Source organism: Rhamphochromis longiceps, linkage group LG5 (assembly GCF_057381845.1).
Source record: "Rhamphochromis longiceps isolate RC_006_pf linkage group LG5, R_longiceps_female_GT1.1, whole genome shotgun sequence".
NCBI classification, from domain to species: domain Eukaryota; kingdom Metazoa; phylum Chordata; class Actinopteri; order Cichliformes; family Cichlidae; genus Rhamphochromis; species Rhamphochromis longiceps.
Window position 1 is genome coordinate 33,842,387 of NC_140561.1, and position 19,624 is coordinate 33,862,010.

The window sequence follows — 19,624 nt, forward strand, 5'->3', positions numbered from 1 at the left end:
CATACTGTCCATATTTTACATTGAACAGATAGATGGGAAACAGATTTCATTGATAAACCAATGAAAAGGTGGCTACAAATAGCAACAGATGACGTCGACGCCCACCAAGTGATTGGCGGAGGGCGACGAGCGCGCTGTTGCAACGTCAAACATCGTCCCCCTAGTTGTGCCATGCGCATTAACGGTTGTTGTTGTTGAACTGGTTGTTATGGCAGAACAAGGCCTCGGACTCAATTGAGAGAGGACCCCCGTACCACCCCCGTCTCCGCCACGGGACACCTGGCACCCATGGAGGGCACGGACATGGACGTGGACGCGGAGCTCATGCAGAAGTTCAGCTGCATGGGCACCACGGACAAGGACGTCCTTATTTCGGAGTTCCAGAGGCTGCTGGGCTTTCAGCTCAACCCTGCCGGCTGCGCCTTCTTCCTGGACATGACCAACTGGTGAGTGCGGGGATTGGAGGGCCCGCTGTGGGGAGGACAGGAGTATGACGCTAACCTAGCTTTATAATTAGCTTGTTAGCCTACATAGATAAAAAAAAAATGTTCAAAATAGAGCGCTATGGAGGTGATGTTGAACCCTGAAGGGAATCATATCACCATTCCCATTCTATGGGATGACTGTTAACTCCAAGCTATCATCACTGGCAAACGGAAGTGAAACGGTAAAGTTTGCCGTGACCGCAGAGGAAACAGTAAGGTGAAGTCACCGAGGAACCAAATAGCTAGCAGGCTAATTTAAGCACAGGGAACTCTCCCTCCCGGATCGTCAGCCATGTTACATAACAGCGCACAGAGCCAGTTAAACCGTGCTCATCGGGAAGCCAAAACTCAAGGCAGCGTCGCTCACTTCACGTTATTCTGATGACGTAACCAGTCGTGATCTATCAGCGGCCGACAACAAGTGGTCTTGATCACAACGCCTTTGTGCTCCTGGCCAGCTATGCTCACGTTCTTTAGTTTGTCAGCGATTGATACCCTTTATTGGATCAATTTTGAAAGATAAAACTTGATTTCACATAGCTTCTGTATAGGGGAATGGAGCTTAGGAGGTCATAATGGAAAGAAGGCATCATTGCGCGGCAGTTGTTTGAATCTGTCCCCTGAATCCAAGATTTGGAAGTTCTAAGTAAACATGAATTTATGGCTAGTATATGAGCAATGGCTCAGAGGTAGCAAACCACTAAACCAGGCAGCCTTATTTCTCTCTTACTGGCAAAGCTAAACTAAGAGAAGTGCCACTAAGATGACTATGTAGGACTGTACAACTTTGTTTTTACTTCTTTTTGTTGTGTATTTTTCACACTTACATGCTTCAGATCAGCAAAAAATGTGAGTAGACAAAGATAATCAGAGTTAATACAAAATACAGTTTTTATATGACAATTTAATTAAGGGGGGAAAAGTTATCCAAACCTATCTGAGACAAACCTAATAACTAGTTTTGCCACCCTTGGCAGTAAGAACTACAATTAAGAGTCTGCAGTAACTGGCAATGAGTCTTTTACACAGCTGTGGAGGAATTATGGCCCACTCTTTAATTCAGCCACATTAGAGGCTTTTCGATCATGAGCAGCCTGTTTAAGGTTATGCCAAAGCATCTTAATCAGATTTAAATTCAGACTTTAACTAAGCCACTCCAAAACATTTGTTTTCTTTTTATCTTATTTATTTTGATCTTTCTGATATTTTGTTGTTGTCCTGCTGCATAACCTGGGTGTGCTTCTGCTTCAGGACAAAAAACCGATGGCTTCAGGTTTTTCTAGTATAGATTGGAATTCACGATTCCATCAATAATGGCAAGTCGTCCAGCTCCTAAAGCAGCAAAGCAGCCCAAGGCCATTATACTACCACCACCATGACTGACTATTGGTGTGATGTTATTTCTTATCAAATATTGTGTTAGTTTATGCCAGATATAAACTTTCCAAAAAACTGAACCAGTCTCATCATTCCACTGAATATTTTCTGTTTTGGGGATCATCAGGTGCATTTGGCAAGCCTTTGTGGGGATTTTTTTGGTAGCTCAGTAGGTAGAGCAGGTCATCTAATAATTGGAAAGTTGGTGGTTTGGTCCCTGGCAGCTCCAGTCTGCATGCCAGATATCTGTGGGCAAGATACTAACTATGCATACTAGAATGGATGCATCAGAGTATGAATGTGTGTAAAATTTAGATAGAAAGCACTTAAGCATAGAAAAATGAATAGGAGTGTGTGAATGAGGCATGTTATACAAAACGCTTTGTGCTGTGGAAGAGTAGAAAAGTGCCATATAAGAATCCATTTTTGGTCAGAAGTGTTTTTGCCCAGTCTCTGTTTTTTGTTGAGTCATACACTCTGACATTACGTGAGCCAAGTGTGGCCTGCAGTTCCTTAGATGATGTTCTTGGAGGAATTTTAGTTTGGATAGCCCCCCCCCCTTAATACATGAAATCATCATTTAAAATGTATTTGTTCTTTTTGACTAATTAAAATTTGTTTGATCTGAAAACATGTAAGTGTAATATCCAAAATGTAAGAAATCAGAAAAGGCAGATACTTTTTAACAGTACTGTACTCAGGAGGTGCATGTTGAAGTAGTCAAATATGTTATGAGGACAAGCTGATCTGGCAAATATGTTACAAATAATGCTAATTGTAAAAGTAGGGCAGGCTTTGCAAAGACAAACAAAAACACTTGGACAGATTTTACTTTATACTTCAGCACTATGATTTCAAGTTTAATAACCAGGATCGATAGGTATTGCTGATGTGTATTAACTCTATGCTCGCTTCTTTTGCATTGGAACAGGAATCTGCAGGCTGCTATTGGTGCATATTATGACTTTGAAAGTCCCAATGTCAACACCCCATCTATGTCCTTTGTTGAGGATGTGACAATTGGGGAAGGAGAGTCTGTCCCTCCAGATACGCTGTTCACTAAGACCTGGAGGATACAAAACACAGGTATATGGGCTTTACATTTACACCTTCACATTGTATACATGTAGATAGTCTTTATAAATCTGTAACGTGTTCATGGATTTTGTTGAGATGTATTTTGAATGAATTCTTCTTGGTGTCTTGTAGGTGCAGAGTCATGGCCACCGGGCGTTTGTCTCAAGTACATTGGAGGCGATCAGTTTGGGCATGTAAACACAGTTATTGTGAAGTCGCTAGATCCCCAGGAAATATCAGATGTGAGTGTGCAGATGCGAAGTCCCACAACTCCTGGCATGTACCAGGGCCAGTGGAGGATGTGTACTGCCACTGGATTATTTTATGGAGGTAAGAACCACTACTACTTTGATTAACTATCAAGTACATTTATGAGACCTATGACTAATAATAGTAAATAATAATTTCAGTTCATACTAAGCCAAGATAATTAATCAGATTTATATTTCATTTACAATTTTCAGTTCCCGTGATGATTAAAAACAACATTATAATACAACTGTTAGTATTTTCCTTTCATGTTCAGAACAAAGGTCTTGTTTAGGTACTCTGTAATACATTAGGCTCCCCTTTTCTTCATAGCTGTGTTCTTTGCTCATCCTAATAACTTAAAGTCAGTCGCTTTTTACTGCAGCTTCAGAAAAGCTCATTAAGAGACATCAATCTAGAGCAGGGGTGCCCAATCCTGGTCCTCGAGAGCTACCGTCCTGCAGCTTTTAGATGCATCCTTGTTCCCACACACCCGAATCAAATGAATGGCTTGTTATCAGGCCTTTGCCAAACACGATGGCATGCTGAAGAGGTAATCAAACCATTTGATTCAGCTGTGTTGGAGTAGGGATGCATCTAAAAGCTGCAGGATAGTAGCTCTCGAGGACTGGGATTGGGCAGCCCTGATCTAGAGGAAGTAAGACTCAAGTTTTTGTAGTCAAAAACTGCAGGATTATCAGTTGTGTGTGGCTCCCTGTTTCTGCAGATCCGACGGTCTTTCACTCAGCCCACTTTCAACAGTGTGCGACAATTTGCTGTCGGCTTTGGTTTTTTTCTCGCCTCTGTGACTGCTTTGCAGGTCTCTGAGCCACTTGAGCTCACTGTCACTCTGTGCCCTCTTGGCCTCCATCTGTGCCGGCAGACTTCCCACAGCGGAGGCAGGTTGGCAGGAACCAATAGCTACCGGAGACAAAAAATTGCCCCCTGGTCAAGGCCTAACACTGTTCCTCACCCCCCATGATTATGACTTTTGCCATAATTGAACTGCCTTAGTCTGTAATCAGAATCAGAATACTTTATTGATCCTTGGGGGAAATTATTTTTTTGTTACAGTGCTCCATTATAAACCAACATAAACCAACAGTAAGACAAGACAGACAATACGCTAACTAAGAATAGTACAATATATACATATATATATATATATATATACATACATAAGTCACTCATAAATAAATAGCTGGAAAAGAAACGTGTAGTTGTAGCAGTAACCAGTGTGTTAAGTGGATGCGTTGTACAGGGAGCCACAGGCAGGAAAGATTTCCTGTGTCGTTCAGTGGTGCTTTTCGGTAATCTCAGTCTCTCACTGAACGTGCTCCTGTGACTGACCAGCATGTCATGGAGTGGGTGGGAGGTGTTATCCAACATTGTCTTTATCTTGGACAGCATCTGCCTCTCCGACACCACCTTGAGGGAGTCCAGCTCCATCCCCACGACATTGCTGGCCTTACGGATTAGTTTATTAAGTCTGTTGGCATCTGCAACCCTCAGCCTGCTCCCCCAGCATGCAACAGCATAGAGGATCGCACTGGCCACAACTGACTCATAGAAAATCCTGAGCATTTTCTGGCAGATGTAGAAGGACCTCAGTCGCCTCAAAAAATAGAGACGACTCTGGCCCTTCCTGTAAAGTGCTGTGGTGTTTTTAGCCCAGTCCAGTTTATTGTCAATGTGAACTCCAAGGTATTTATAGTCCTCCACAATGTCAACACTGACCCCCTGAATTGAAACAGGGGTCAAGTGTTTCCTGGTCTTCCTGAAGTCCACGATCAGTTCCTTGGTCTTTGCCACATTGAGATGCAGATGATTCTGCTCACACCACGTGACAAAGGAGTCGACCACAGCCCGGTACTCTGTCTCATCATCCCTGCTGATGCATCCAACCACCGCAGAGTCATCAGAAAACTTCTGAAGATGGCATGTCTCTGTGCAGTGGCTGAAGTCTGTGGTGTAGAGGGTGAAGAGGAAGGGGGAGAGGACTGTCCCCTGTGGTGCCCCTGTGTTGCTGATCACCTTGTCAGACACACACTGTGGGAGACGTACATATTGTGGTCTTCCTGTCAGGTAATCAACAATCCAGGACACCAGAGAAGCATCCACCTGCATCGCTGCTAACTTATCACCCAGGAGGGTCGGCCTGATGGTATTGAAAGCACTAGAAAAGTCAAAAAACATGACCCTCACAGTGCTCGCCGGCTGGTCCAGATGGGTGTAGACACGATTGAGCAGGTAGATGATGGCGTCCTCAGTTCCGAGACGAGGCTGATAAGCGAACTGAAGGGGATCCAGGTGTGGTCTTACTATGGGTCGCAGCTGGTCCAGGATGAGCCTTTCCAGGGTCTTCATGATGTGGGAGGTCAGTGCCACGGGCCTGTAATCCTGGGGGCCACTGGGACGTGGCGTCTTTGGTACAGGGACGAGGCATGATGTCTTCCACATCACTGGGACCCTCTGCAGACTCAGACTCAGCATAAACAGTTTATGAAAGACTCCACACAGCTGGGGGGCACAGGTCTTGAGGACGAGGGGACTCACTCCGTCTGGTCCAGCAGACTTGCCTGAGTGAAGTCTCCTCATTTGCATCTCAACCTGGTATTGAGTGAAGGTGATGGGTGGGGGAGGGGTGTCAGGAATCTCACAGGAGGCAACAGCGCCATGTGAAGAGAGAGGCTGGCACAGTGGTGTGGCTCTGGATTCCAGGCTAACTACAGGTGAGGTTGTGGGGGTCGGAGCAGACACTGTGGTGTCGAATCTATTGAAAAACAGATTCAACTCGTTGGCTCTATTCTCACCTCCCTCAGCTCCCCTGCTGTTGGTTGGCCTGAATCCAGTGATGGTCTTCATGCCCCTCCACACCTCTCTCATGCTGTTCTGCTGGAGTTTCCACTCCAGCTTCCTCCTGTAATTGTCCTTAGCCTCTCTGATCTTGTCCTTTAGTAACACCTGGATCTTCCTCACCTCCTCTTTGTTGCCCCCTCTGAAAGCCCTCTTCTTGTTGTTGAGGAGGGCTTTGATGTCCTTAGTCACCCACGGCTTGTTATTTGGGTAACAATGAACAGTCTGAGCTGGAACAATGGAGTCGGTGCAGAAAGTTATGTAGTCTGTGATACATTCAGTAAGCTCATTGATGTCCTCGGCGTGAGGCTCACAGAGTGTTTCCCAGTCGGTCACCTCGAAACAGCCCTGTAGTTCCGCTATTGCCTCCTCTGACCACCTCCTAACAGTCCTGGTGGTCACAGGTTCCCTCCTCACAATTGGCACATAGCGGGGGGTGAGGTGAATCAGGTTATGATCTGACCTACCAAGTGGGGGGAGGGAGGAGGAGCTGTATGCATCCTTGACGTTAGCATACAGTAAGTCTAAGATTTTCTCTCCCCTGGTGGGACAGTCCACATATTGTTTGAATGTTGTTAGTGTATTGTCCAGTGATACATGGTTGAAGTCACCCGAGATCACAATAAAGGCACTCGGGTGCTGAGTCTGTAGCCGAGCTATGGCAGAGTGGATAGTGTCACATGCAGCTGTGGGGTTAGCAGAGGGAGGAACATAAACAGCCACCAAGATGACGTGAGAGAATTCCCTGGGTAAATAATACGGCCTGAGTCCAACAGCACACAGTTCAATGTCCGGGCAACAAATCTTTTCTTTGATTGTTATGTTGGCAGGGTTACACCACCGGTTGTTAACTAAAACAGCAAGCCCACCTCCTTTCCGCTTACCGCTAGCGATGCTGTCCCTGTCCACCCAAACAGTGTGGAAGCCTTCCACGGAAGCATTCTCATCGGGAATGTCCTGGTGCATCCATGATTCGGTGAAACACATCAGGCTACACTCTCGGTATTCCCTCTGACTCCGTACCAGTGCTGAGAGCTCGTCGATTTTATTTGCCAACGATCGCACATTTCCCATCATGATAGACTGCAGACATGGTTTATACCTCCTCCTCGCTTCGAGCCTCCGCTGTCTCACCGTCTCCTTCTTTCTTCTCTTCTGTCCTTGACCTCTGCATCCCCGATGTGTTTTCCTCCAAATTTCAGCTGGTACTTCTGCGGGCCTGGCCAGCGAACCGGCCGGCATCAGGGCGATCAGCTGATCTCTGGAGTAAACAGTCCGTGCGTGTAGGAGATGTGCCGCGGTCCCGTTCCTTGATAAAAGTAACAGTTCCACGGCCACCAGAAGAACAAAAACTCTCTCAATCCACATGATTGAGTAAAAGATAATAAACGGATGAAAATACAAGTCAGAAAAAAAAAAGAATACGTAAGAAAAAAAAAGCTAAACTAAGAGAAAAGCAGGAGCGACTGTAACAGGCTGCACGCTGGTTGGCGCATACTTCAGTTTCTCATAAAATAAGACGAACAACAAAATTTCATCAGACTGTCAGGCTTTAACCAGACACCAGACAATGTTGAGGATGCCCGTGGTTTAAGCCTTCATTTGAGACTTGTAACAAACCTACTTCATATTGTTGTCTCAAGCATGTAGCTCTGGCTGTGAGCACAGAGGTCCCACCCGCTATCTCAGTCTTTTATTTTAGAGGGACAGACAATCAGAAGAAAGCTGGTTTAAAGTGAAGGGGGAAGGGAGTGAAATCTGCATGTTTCTGACAGAAGGTCACCTGGGGAGCTCCACAAATGCCCAGCAGAGAATCAACATCACCCTCAGCTGTAGATATTCACACCTTAGCCTGTGAAACCTGTTCACAGCAGTCTCTTATCTCCTTCCTCATCATGCACTCCTGTGCTTACATCTACCTCTCCCTTGTTGTTGTTATCAGAATCAGAAAACTTTATTAATCCCTAAGGAAATTATGCAATTATGTCAGCACCATTAGTTACATTGCTGGTAACAGTGTTAGTGTTGGAAGAGGTCACAATACAAAGTGGAAGATAATAGTTTCAGTAATTATTTTCTAAAAGCTTCAAAACAGCAATGCAGTGCATGCTTTAGGGGATAACCTCCAAAAACCAGTGTTTCACCAGCTGTAAAGCATGCAAAAATGCTCTAAAAGAGTACATATAAATCCATATAAACAGTTGGAAAAGAGCAGAAAAGTTACCCGTTAAAAACCTTACTAGCTGCATACTCTTTTTTTTGTTTTTTTGGCACCAACATACAGCAACAAATTCCTGTTTGTGTACAAGCTTGGTAATAAAAGCAATTGTGATTCTACATATTCTCTTAATGGCAATTTAACACTAAGAAAGTTGTCAAACTGGCAAAACATTTGAGTCTTACACAGTCAGGTCACTTTTGTGCTTGTTTGTTATCTCCACAGATGTAATATGGGTGATTCTTAGTGTAGAAGTTGGAGGTCTTCTTGGAGTGACCCAGCAGCTATCTTCCTTCGAGACAGAATTCAACACTCAGCCCCAGCGCAATGTGCAGGGAGACTTCAACCCTTTTGCCTCACCACAGAAGAACAAGCATGATGCCACTGACAACAGTTTCAGAGATCCAGGTGGAGCCTGGGAACGCACGCAAGAGCCAATCCAGCAAGATCAGAATGGACTGTCTCATAATGCTGTAAATAGGGCGTCAAATGGTCTCCAAACTAATCTTTCTGTGGTAACTTATGGACAGGTATGTATATGTAAAAATGAACTCATCACAGATCTGCTCTCACCTTTAAGCCTACATCACTACATTCACTCCTTTATACTTTTAAGTACCATATGCAAGTTTTTGTAAAAACTATATTCTCTGTTCTACAGGTGATGGGCAGCAGATGAGCAGTTGTTTTGACTTGTACAAAATGTTTAAATATTGAGCTTTATGCAGTTCTATGGCTCTATAGGGTGTAGCTTACGAAGTGTTCGACATTGCCAGGATGTCTTTGCATCTGTGTGTTTCACATAAACCTCAAACCCCTGACAGGTATCACAGTGGCAGTTATCAGCTTTCTTTGTTAACACATGTTTGGATTCTGCCTGTGTTCACTAGAGATTATAACAAAGAATATAATGGAAAAATGCAACACTGGCGTTGCAAATAAGAGAGCAGTGCTGGCAAGAAAAAGATTAATCTCTGGAATTTGTAAGTTATTTACAGTGGGGCAAAAAAGTATTTAGTCAGCCACCGATTGTGCAAGTTCCCCCACTTAAAATGATGACAGAGGTCAGTAATTTGCACCAGAGATACACTTCAACTGTGAGAGACAGAATGTGAAAAAAAAATCCATGAATTCACATGGTAGGATTTGTAAAGAATTTATTCGTAAATCAGGGTGGAAAATAAGTATTTGGTCACCTCAAACAAGGAAAATCTCTGGCTCTCACAGACCTGTAACGTCTTCTGTAAGAAGCTTTTCTGTCCCCCACTCGTTACCTGTATGAATGGCACCTGTTTGAACTCATCATCTGTATAAAAGACACCTGTCCACAGCCTCAAACAGTCAGACTCCAAACTCCGCCATGGCCAAGACCAAAGAGCTTTCGAAGGACACCAGGAAAAGTATTGTAGACCTGCACCAGACTGGGAAGAGTGAATCTACAATAGGCAAGCAGCTTGGTGTGAAAAAATCAACTGTGGGAGCAATCATCAGAAAATGGAAGACATACAAGACCACTGATAATCTCCCTCGATCTGGGGCTCCACGCAAGATCTCATCCCGTGGGGTCAAAATGATCATGAGAACGGTGAGCAAAGATCCCAGAACCACACGGGGGGACCTGGTGAATGACCTGCAGAGAGCTGGGACCAAAGTAACAAAGGTCACCATCAGTAACACACTACAACGGCAGGGAATCAAATCCCGCAGTGCCAGACGTGTTCCGCTGCTGAAGCCAGTGCATGTCCAGGCCCGTCTGAAGTTTGCCAGAGAGCACATGGATGATACAGCAGAGGATTGGGAGAATGCCATGTGGTCAGATGAAACCAAAGTAGAACTTTTTGGTATAAACTCAACTCGTCGTGTTTGGAGGAAGAAGAATACTGAGTTGCATCCCAAGAACACCATACCTACTGTGAAGCATGGGGGTGGAAACATCATGCTATGGGGCTGTTTTTCTGCCAAGGGGACAGGACGACTGATCCGTGTTAAGGACAGAATGAATGGGGCCATGTATCGTGAGATTTTGAGCCAAAACCTCCTTCCATCAGTGAGAACTTTGAAGATGAAACGAGGCTGGGTCTTCCAACATGACAATGATCCAAAACACACCGCCTGGGCAACAAAGGAGTGGCTCCGTAAGAAGCATTTGAAAGTCCTGGAGTGGCCTAGCCAGTCTCCAGACCTCAACCCCATAGAAAATCTGTGGCGGGAGTTGAAAGTCGGTGTTGCTCGGCGACAGCCCCAAAACATCACTGCTCTCGAGAAGATCTGCATGGAGGAATGGGCCAAAATACCAGCTACTGTGTGTGCAAACCTGGTAAAGACCTATAGTAAACGTTTGACCTCTGTTATTGCCAACAAAGGTTATGTTACAAAGTATTGAGTTGTATTTTTGTTATTGACCAAATACTTATTTTCCACCCTGATTTACGAATAAATTCTTTACAAATCCTATCATGTGGATTCATGGATTTTTTTTTTCACATTCTGTCTCTCACAGTTGAAGTGTACCTCTGGTGCAAATTACTGACCTCTGTCATCATTTTAGGTGGGGGAACTTGCACAATCGGTGGCTGACTAAATACTTTTTTGCCCCACTGTATTTTACCACTCGTGTACCCTCCATGTCGCTGTTTATTTATAACGTGACAGCTGCACATTAGAGCTCTTAAACTTGATCCATTTAAACAAAGCACTAAGTAACCTTTACGTGCTGCTTTCAGCTCTGACGCTGTCCCACCAAGAAGGAGATGTGGAAATCATATCAGTGCTGAATTGTGAGACTGAAACCTTCTTTCAGCAATGCTACGTGGATTTTTTTCTTTATACAAAAAAAAGAAGAAGCGATAATTATTTCTCTGTAAAATTAAATTCTATTACATTATCAGTGTTTAGTTTAGTTCCACTTAACCTGTGAAGCTGGTCCCAAGTATCAGATGTCTTTTTTTCCTCTCTCTCTTTTTATGGGCATGAATGTGATAATTGCATTTATCATTTTCTTCCTCTTGGGACTACACATATTTGCACACATTTTAACACAAATTTAATATATTCAATTCACCTACATATACTTCGCACTGAGTAAAATGTTGCCAAAGGAAAGTTCACGTGAGTAATTAGATGATTAGATATCTTTACTCGGGGGATTGTGGTTAGACACTAACCGTCTTCTTGGCAGTCTGCTCTGCAGCTGTCGGCATATCAGGTTGTGGACAGTTAGACGAGCCTCAGGGTTTAAAACTTTATTCTAATTAGTTGTAACTTGAGATGGATTACTTAAAACAGAAAAGAGTTTCTGTGACTTAATCCATTTTAGTCTTACGGTACAGTTTGGCGAAGCATATTGCGCAATCGTCTGATGATGCAGAACAAAGTTTGAATATTAAAAAAAAAATGTTCTAATTTTACAGACAAAGTAGGGTTTTTTTTTTTGTGTGTGTGTGTGTGTGTGTGTGTGTGTGTGTGTGTGTGTGTGTGTGTGTGTGTGTGTGTGTGTGTGTGTGTGTGTGTGTGTGTGTGTGTGTGTTTTGGCGGTAGCTACATTCAAATCAGCGGTTGGTCTGCAAATGGTCAAAGCCAAAACCGCTTTCCTTTTTTTTTTTTTTTTTTTTTTTTTTTTTTTCTTTTGTAAGTTTGAGTAAATAAACCTCACTTAAATATATATTTTTTAATTACAGTGGAAGGCCTGAACATTCCAAAGGAATGAAAAGCCCCACTTTTTCAACTGGGAATGCTATAGAGTTTTAGTTTTGGCCAGGTTTTGTATTTTCTTGCAGTGTTGGTGGTAAGTATCAGAGAAAAGCAAAGCGAGCTCCTCATTTCTTGTTAAGTTCTTACTTTTATTCTTAATTACTGTAATTGCAATTCTAGTGTGGCTAAACAGCCTGTTAAAATCAGAGATGATATGGATTGTTGCTACAGTTTGGCTGACAGGTAATTATTTGTGACACGTGTAAACCTCTATGTTACAGCGTTGTTAAACTCCCTCAGTGGTCTTTGTTGAAGAAAAAAATTACAGTTAAATCTTTTAGATGAGACCTTTTTGTTCTATGGTATTCTCTCCTCAAACACTGTATGGACTGAACCACCTACACATTACACCTGGAGGAGCTGATCGCCCATGCCACGGAGCTCCATGCATGCAGTTATTATGCTGATGTTTATGCCAGTGGAAGTTTTGGCGTCTGCACTTTCTGGGTCAGCAGAGAGCTGGCGACTTTTATGCACATGGCTGAAGCGCTGTGGTTCCGCAATGCTTCCACTTTCCACTTAAAGCCGATCGTGGACTCTCTAGGAGGGAAGAAATTTGCATGAGCCGACTTGTTGCAGTGGTGGCATCCTGTTACAGTACCACACTCAAATTTAGTAAGCTCTTTAGAACAACCCATTATTTTATATATGCTTGTAAAGGCACACTGCATGGCTACGTCCATCATCTTAAACACCTGTAGAAATGCAAATATCAGAATTCAAAGGTTAAGAGGTGTGGTCCAGTACTTTTCATAGGCAAAGCTTTGTTCACAGTTTGACCTCTCAACCTTTTCAGGGTTTGTTACACTGGAATAATTAGAGTCAACTAGCTGTGTGAATCTTTTGTGGCTTTTTAAGCGATGCATTAATTCGAAAGAAGACTGCCTGGGCGGTTTGGTTTTGTCACCTTTTATTACCGCCCTGAAACTGAAGATAAACACAGACATGGTGGAGCTTATGCTTTTCTTTCCCCTTTGTGTTGTAATAGAAACTAAACCAAAAGGCTTTCTCTCATTTTTTTTTTTTTTTTGTCTTCCCCCACAGGGACCCTACCCATTTGGACAGAGCTAGAATGACAAAGACCCCTCTCCCCCACGGTGAATGAAGAGCTTAGCACCCTGGGAGTCCTTAAACACAGAGGAGTTGGAGGGGGAGAGGAACAGTTGTTTTATATTGACTCATGACAACCCTCTTCCAAAAACAACCCGTGACCCTTTCCACAGAAACACAGAGGACAGTGAGGTGATGGATTACATCAGCTGCCGTGAAACATCCCACCTGACATCAACACCTGGACTCGCATGTGTGAATGCTTCATTTAAGAGTGCTATAAACCTTTACGAATAGATACACCTGACTATTTTTTATTTACGTGGTAAAAACGTGCCTAATTAAAGTGAAAGTCACCCTAAACAGTTTGGTATTCCCGTGGGCAGTTGAATGCTTTCTCTCTTTTGGGTTCCTACCCAGGTCTAGAAATTTTTTTATTTATTTTTTTTAAATATGTTAGAGTAGTACAGGAAATTCTAGTGGTCATTCATGTTGAGGTTTTACACAGTATTTCAAAAAAGGTGTTATCTTTTATTCACCATCCCCCTCAAAAAAATGTAAAAAATCTAAATGTGCAGAAGTTTCAAACTCCTTTAGGTAAAACACAGAAGCAGAAAACTACACATAAGAAAGGAAAGAAAGAAAACATGCACAGGTCTTTGCCAGCTCTGGAAAATCATCACTTAAGTGCGTACAAAAATGTAAGCCTCAAAGTTGCATTCATGTATGAGAGAGATGGGAATCTTTCCCATCATCAACCAATTTTGCATCACCAGACAACTGGTCGTAATGGATATGGTGATGCCATGTTTAAAATGTAACACTATGTCTAAAGTGCCCCTGTTATGCTCATTTACAGCCTGAATTGTTTTACATGATTTCAGTGTTCAAAATAATGTTCACATTTTTGGCACGCTCACAGCTTTTTGAGGCCCCTCTCATGACAGGTGAGGAAACCGTCTGAAAGCTGTTGACTGCTAACAAAAGGTTTTTAAAACTGTTAGAAATACATTGTATCGCTTCTGCCTTTTACTTTGACTCATCAGCACAGCTGTTGTCTGCTAGCTATGATAATGTTGATCGTTACTGTTAAAACACAAGGATTTTTAGCCTTGTGAAAATGGCTGATTAGTCCTGTACTGTGCTGTGTTTGTGTCACTATTACATGTGTGAAATGTGTAAATGAGGACAGCTTTTTTTTTGGAGTTGGAATAATTCAGTTTGGCCTTTTTAACTCTGCAAACTATTTCCATGCGCAGAAGATATGTAACACACTGGAGGGAAGGAGAAAGCACAATAGGGGCACTTTAATTTTGGCTTTGGCAACATTGAATATCTGACTTTGGCTAAAGTGAGTCGTCCGCATTTGTTTGGTTAAAGCTCCAGAAAAGTCACACATTTCCATTTGTAATTCAAATTTTAAGAAATTCACAAGCTGGAAACTTGAAATTCTCAAAACTCCAATATGACTCCAGCAGTTACTGCATTGCAGCAACACACTTTCCCCCCTGCTACGACTTGGCTTGTTAGACTGATTGCTCCACATTCAGTCACTTTTTTTTTCCCCTTTTCTTTGCAGTCCTTGATTTGAGTTTAGCACTCATCCTTGATAATTTGGAGATTTTATGTTCTGCTGTCATACAGATTTGCACTGTAAGATGGCTTGGATGCTTCCAACAGAAGCCGTTTTCTCTCGTTACTGCAGTTAACTTCAAACTAAGCAGGGTTGGACTTTGTGAATCCAGGATGCCATTCAATTCAAGTCAGACAACATGCATTTGACTTGTGTCGTCTGACAAAATATCTAAAGAAACAAGTCTTATTATCCAAGTTTACATAGACTATTAAAAGCTAAGACTTCCTGCCCTTCTGCATATAAATATTTGTCATTCTTGTGTAGGAACCCAGTTTCTTCCAAAGACAAAATCCAGAGAGACCAGACACTAACGGGTGGCATCATCCGCTGCATAGTCTGCAGGTGCATAATTGAAACTGCATGGGACAAGGGTGGAGTTTATTTTATTATTATTATTTTTGTTTTGTTTTGTTTAGGGTGGGTTTCGCTTTTAATGGAGGCTGAAGCGCAAATGGATGTGAGTAAGCTTGAATATGTGAGTTGTGAGGAAAGGTTGATAAAGCCATCTAAATCTATTTTGCGTGATGAATGACTGAGTCCATGTCTATGTATGTATGTATGTGCCTGCCTGGTGCGTGTGTGCGTGTAAATGTTAATGGTTTCTCTTTGGATTGAACTGACATAAATGGTGTATACTACTTGGGGAAAGGATGACTTGACACATGCACATCATTACTGAGAGAGCTTTAATAAGTGTGTACCTCAGAAGTATTTTTGAGTGATTCTGCACCAAAAATTCACGCATCAAAAATGTCCCAGATGTTATTTATTTTGTCTTTTTGTCTGTGCTGCAGATTTAATAATTCCCATTCATAGCCAGCAGGTGGTGCTAAAAATCAGAATACCAAACTACACCAGACTTGTCATGAGTGCTGAGTATACTGAATGAGGGGGGAAAGGTGATGAGTTGTAGTGTGAGCCTAGCAGATTGTCTGAAGAATGTAGATGTTTGTTATCAGCATTGTTAGCACTGAGGGTCAGTTAAGGTTTTCTTTGGCTTATTGTGGATCGTGACACCAGCATTCCCCCCCTCCTCAAAATATTGATTTGTGTATTCCTCACAGCTTCAGGTTTTTGTTTTTATATATCCTGAAATGAAAGGTTTCAATGTTAAACACTAGTTTCATTCCTACACCAGTGTCTGATGTTGACTGTGAAGGTTATTGTATGTTTTTTGGGTTTGTTTGTTTTTCTCTTCTGATCACATGAATGAGTTTGTCTGCTGTTACACCTGAATTTCTACTTCAGCTTTGCTGCCTTCATTATGTCCATGTTTTTTTTTTTTTGTTTGTTTGTTTGTTTGTTTGGGTTTTTTTCTGTGTATCTTTTTGGCCTAAAAATAAAATGGGTGGTCCATAGAACGCCATTATAGTGTTACAGTTTTTATAAGGAAGTGTTCAAACAGGATTATTAGAAACAACTTTTGATGGTTAATTATCAAGGGGATTGTTTCATCTATTATAATGTATGTTTATCTTTAAAATTCACCAGCATTCTGTGTTGCAGCTCTTCTCTGTTTGTATTGAGTCATCTGACAGTCCTCCTCCCAAACAGTATACACTGTTCTGCACTGCTTCGATTATTCACGTCTGTCTTTTCCTTCTTTTCGTGTGTGCGTGCATGTGTGCGTGCATGTGTGCGTGCATGCGTGAGCTTCCTTCTTGTTGGCTTGCTTGTGTGTGTGAGGAAGAGAAAAATGGTGAGAAAATACTGCTGGATCCATTCTTTAGTTTTAGTTTGTGACTATGTTTGGACTTGAGATGGGTGGCAGAGTGAGTGGATGAGATGAAAGTTTACATAGTCCTAAGATAGCACATTTATCTGAAGAGAAATTGTCAAAATTAAGTTTTGTTTTTTTTCCTCCTGTAACTATAATTAAGCATTTGTATGATTAAATTAACACTGAAACAATGACTTCAGTGTTTGTTTTTTTCATGGGGTCAAAGTAAATGCCATCTTTGCATAAAATCACTCTATACTCCAGCTGCCGCTTTAACCTTAAGCTACACCCAACACAAACAGTATCATGTAATCGTTGAGCTACAGTTTCACATCCATCGACAGCACAAAAGATGCATTGTGTAGCCACAGTAACATCACGCAAAGTCCCACTTCAGATCTTCAAAATGAGTTTTAGCCACAGCTTACTGTACTTGGATGAACGTGTGGAGTTTTAAGGTAGCAAGCTGCATCCATTAACACAAAAAGTACAACACATAGACACGCGTTCTTTAATTAATGCCAAGCAAATTATTAAATAGTAATAAAATTTCAACCACAAAGCCTCTTGGATGATCTGTGTCACACACAGAGCCACATTGTGTTTCATTAAAAGTTCTATAAAAGGCACCATTAGCATGCACATGGTAAACAGGTGCAGATCAGTGATTCTAATTAGCACCAGGGATGCGCCAGCACCTACAGCTGCCAATGTCAGCACATCTGTCAGTCATTGTGGTTGAGCTGTCAGGCTTTGATGCCAGTGTATTTTGGGGCCACACCTATCTTCAAGATAGATGGTGTGCATGTATTGGCAGAGTTATTAGGTGTTCTATTTTTTTCATTGTTTTTTATTTTTAATTTTGACCTGTGCTGCCGTGTTATTTTTAGAGAGAAGGCAAAACTTCCAAACAAGCCATAATTGTTCAGGGTTTTTTTCTCGTTGTACTGTCATGAACTCTAACAGTTAACATAACTGGAGTCTGCGTGCAGCTCTTGGATCTTTTTGCATTTTCTCTAAATGCGCACGGTCTGATCTTGGGATAAATTTGCTGTGAATGTGACATTGTGTTATCATATATGTGAATGCTTAAGACATGTGAATTGCCAACATTGCTTTTTTTAATAGAAGTCTTGCAGGTCTTGCTCACACTTGCCGTTCATCAGCTAGCAGCACATGACTACTGATATCATCTTAATTCCTGTGGAAGCAGTAAGTCTCTTTGCACGAAAGCCTCATATGACAGCAGCTAGTCTTATGGTGATAAGATATGTTGATAAGGTGTGATATGTCTATGTCTGTATCTATTATTTTGGCAGTATATCAAGGTGTGTGTGTTTATGTGTGGGAAGGCGAGATGTCCATGTGCATTCAGGCAAGCCAGCACTGAGGCAATTGTTTGAATGTGTCTTGTGTGCCAGGGTGACTGAGGACAAATATTGACTTTTGCAGCGTTAATTCAGCAAACATCCCATCATGTCTATCATCTCTCATTGCGCTTGAGTCACTGTTTTTCTATTTTCCTTTTTTCTGTCATTTCTATTAGGTTAATGAGGTCTTTAATGTGAGGCTTCAACTGTTTTAGTGAAAGAATGAAAGTCAAATGTGACAGATAATGTTTTTGTCTTGAAAACTTTACTTTAATATTAAAGTAATTAAAATGGAATACATTTTACTGACTTGGTTTTAAGTTAATGTTGAAAAAATGTCTGTGTTTATAGATAATGTTTTAATTTGTCATATTTATGTTTAGGACGGTATGTTTACAACTCAAATTTATATAAAATGTTTAAAGAAGAATAGCTTGCTGCAGTTTTTCCTGGGGATCTCTTGTCAGTGACATGTGACATGTGACGAGAGTCCTCAAAGTCAGCCATTTAATGTAAAATAAAGGTTTAAAGTACAACTCTTGCATTTTTAGTACAATAAAAAGAGAGAGAGAGAGAGTCAGCGTTAGGGACAGGAAGCTGCCATATGTTTTCAAACACCATCTGGTTAATGGGGAATTTGCTGCCTTTGGAGCTATCAATGTGATTAGATTATGGATTTTATTTGTGTGGGTGGGGAGCACTGCAGGCGTTATAAATGACAGGCAACTTTAAATGATGGTAAGTCTTGAGCATCGGGAACTACGAAAAGTAAATAGTGGGAAAGCATTTCCTGAAGTTAAATAGTACTGCCTTACAAGAAAATTTGCTCACTTGAAAAATGTCATGTAGCCTCTTATTATCCTGCAGCTGCAGATTTAAACATATAATTTTTAAATACATGAGAAACCAGGCGTTGTGTCTCAGACACTGTACTGAAATCAGCATTTTTATAAGATGGACTTTATAACAAAGGACACTTTATGAGAAGGAGAACATTTGAAATCTCTTTAAAATAATTGTTTTATTTTTCCAGTGCTAACTTTTCTGTGTTGGGTCACTTCTCCTGTTTTCAGCTCTGATAAACTGATTGCACATGCTCTGCCAAAATACACTGCTCAAAAAATAAAGGGAACACTTAAATAACGCAATGTAACTCAAAGTCAATCACACTTCTGTGAAATCAAACTGTCCACTTAGGAAGCAACACTGATTAACAATCAGTTTCACATGCTGTTGTGCAAATGGAATAGACAACAGGTGGAAATTATAGGCAATTAGCGAGACATCCCCAATCAAGGACTGGTGACCACAGACCACTTTTCAGTACCTGTGCTTTCTGGCTGATGTTTTGGTCACTTTTGAATGCTGGGGTGATTTCACTCTAGTGGTAGCTTGAGACAGACTACAACCCACACACATGGCTCAGGTAGTGCAGCTCATCCAGGATGGCACATGAATGCGAGCTGTGGCAAGAACGTTTCCTGTGTCTGTCAGCGTAGTTTCCAGAGCATGGAGGCACTACCAGGAGACAGGTTGGTACATCAGGAGATGTGAAGGAGGCCGTAGGAGGGCAACAACCCAGCAGTAGGACTGCTACCTTTGTGCAAGGAGGAACAGGAAGAGTACTGCCAGAGCCCTGCAAAATGACCTCCAGCAGGCCACAAATATGTATGTGTCTGCTCAAACGGTCAGAAACAGAATCCATTAGGGTGGCATGAGGGCCCGATGTCCACAGGTGGGGGTTGTGCTTACGTCCCAACACCCTGCAGGATGTTTGGCATTTGCCAGAGAATACCAAAATTGGCAGCTTTGCCACTGGCGCCCAGTGCTCTTCAC

The 19,624-nt window shown here is 42.0% G+C and overlaps 1 protein-coding gene across 1 annotated transcript; it reads left to right on the top strand.

The window, feature by feature from the left end:
• Positions 1–151: 151 nt before the first annotated feature.
• ilrun (inflammation and lipid regulator with UBA-like and NBR1-like domains) lies at positions 152–16,612 on the top strand. Its single transcript, XM_085407324.1, has 5 exons — positions 152–446; positions 2,794–2,948; positions 3,072–3,269; positions 8,488–8,792; positions 13,057–16,612. Exons 1-5 carry the CDS (start codon positions 289–291, stop codon positions 13,081–13,083), a joined length of 843 nt encoding a protein of 280 aa, XP_085263450.1. The 5' UTR covers positions 152–288; the 3' UTR covers positions 13,084–16,612.
• The last annotated feature ends 3,012 nt before the right edge of the window (positions 16,613–19,624 follow it).

Bases quoted from the DNA above. Each gene is read 5' to 3' on its own strand.
- ilrun (XM_085407324.1), top strand. From the start codon at position 289: ATGGAGGGCACGGACATGGACGTGGACGCGGAGCTCATGCAGAAGTTC. The intron at 3,270-8,487 runs GTAAGAACCACT...TTATCTCCACAG, and splicing joins CACTGGATTATTTTATGGAG to ATGTAATATGGGTGATTCTT. The intron at 8,793-13,056 runs GTATGTATATGT...CTTCCCCCACAG, and splicing joins CTGTGGTAACTTATGGACAG to GGACCCTACCCATTTGGACA.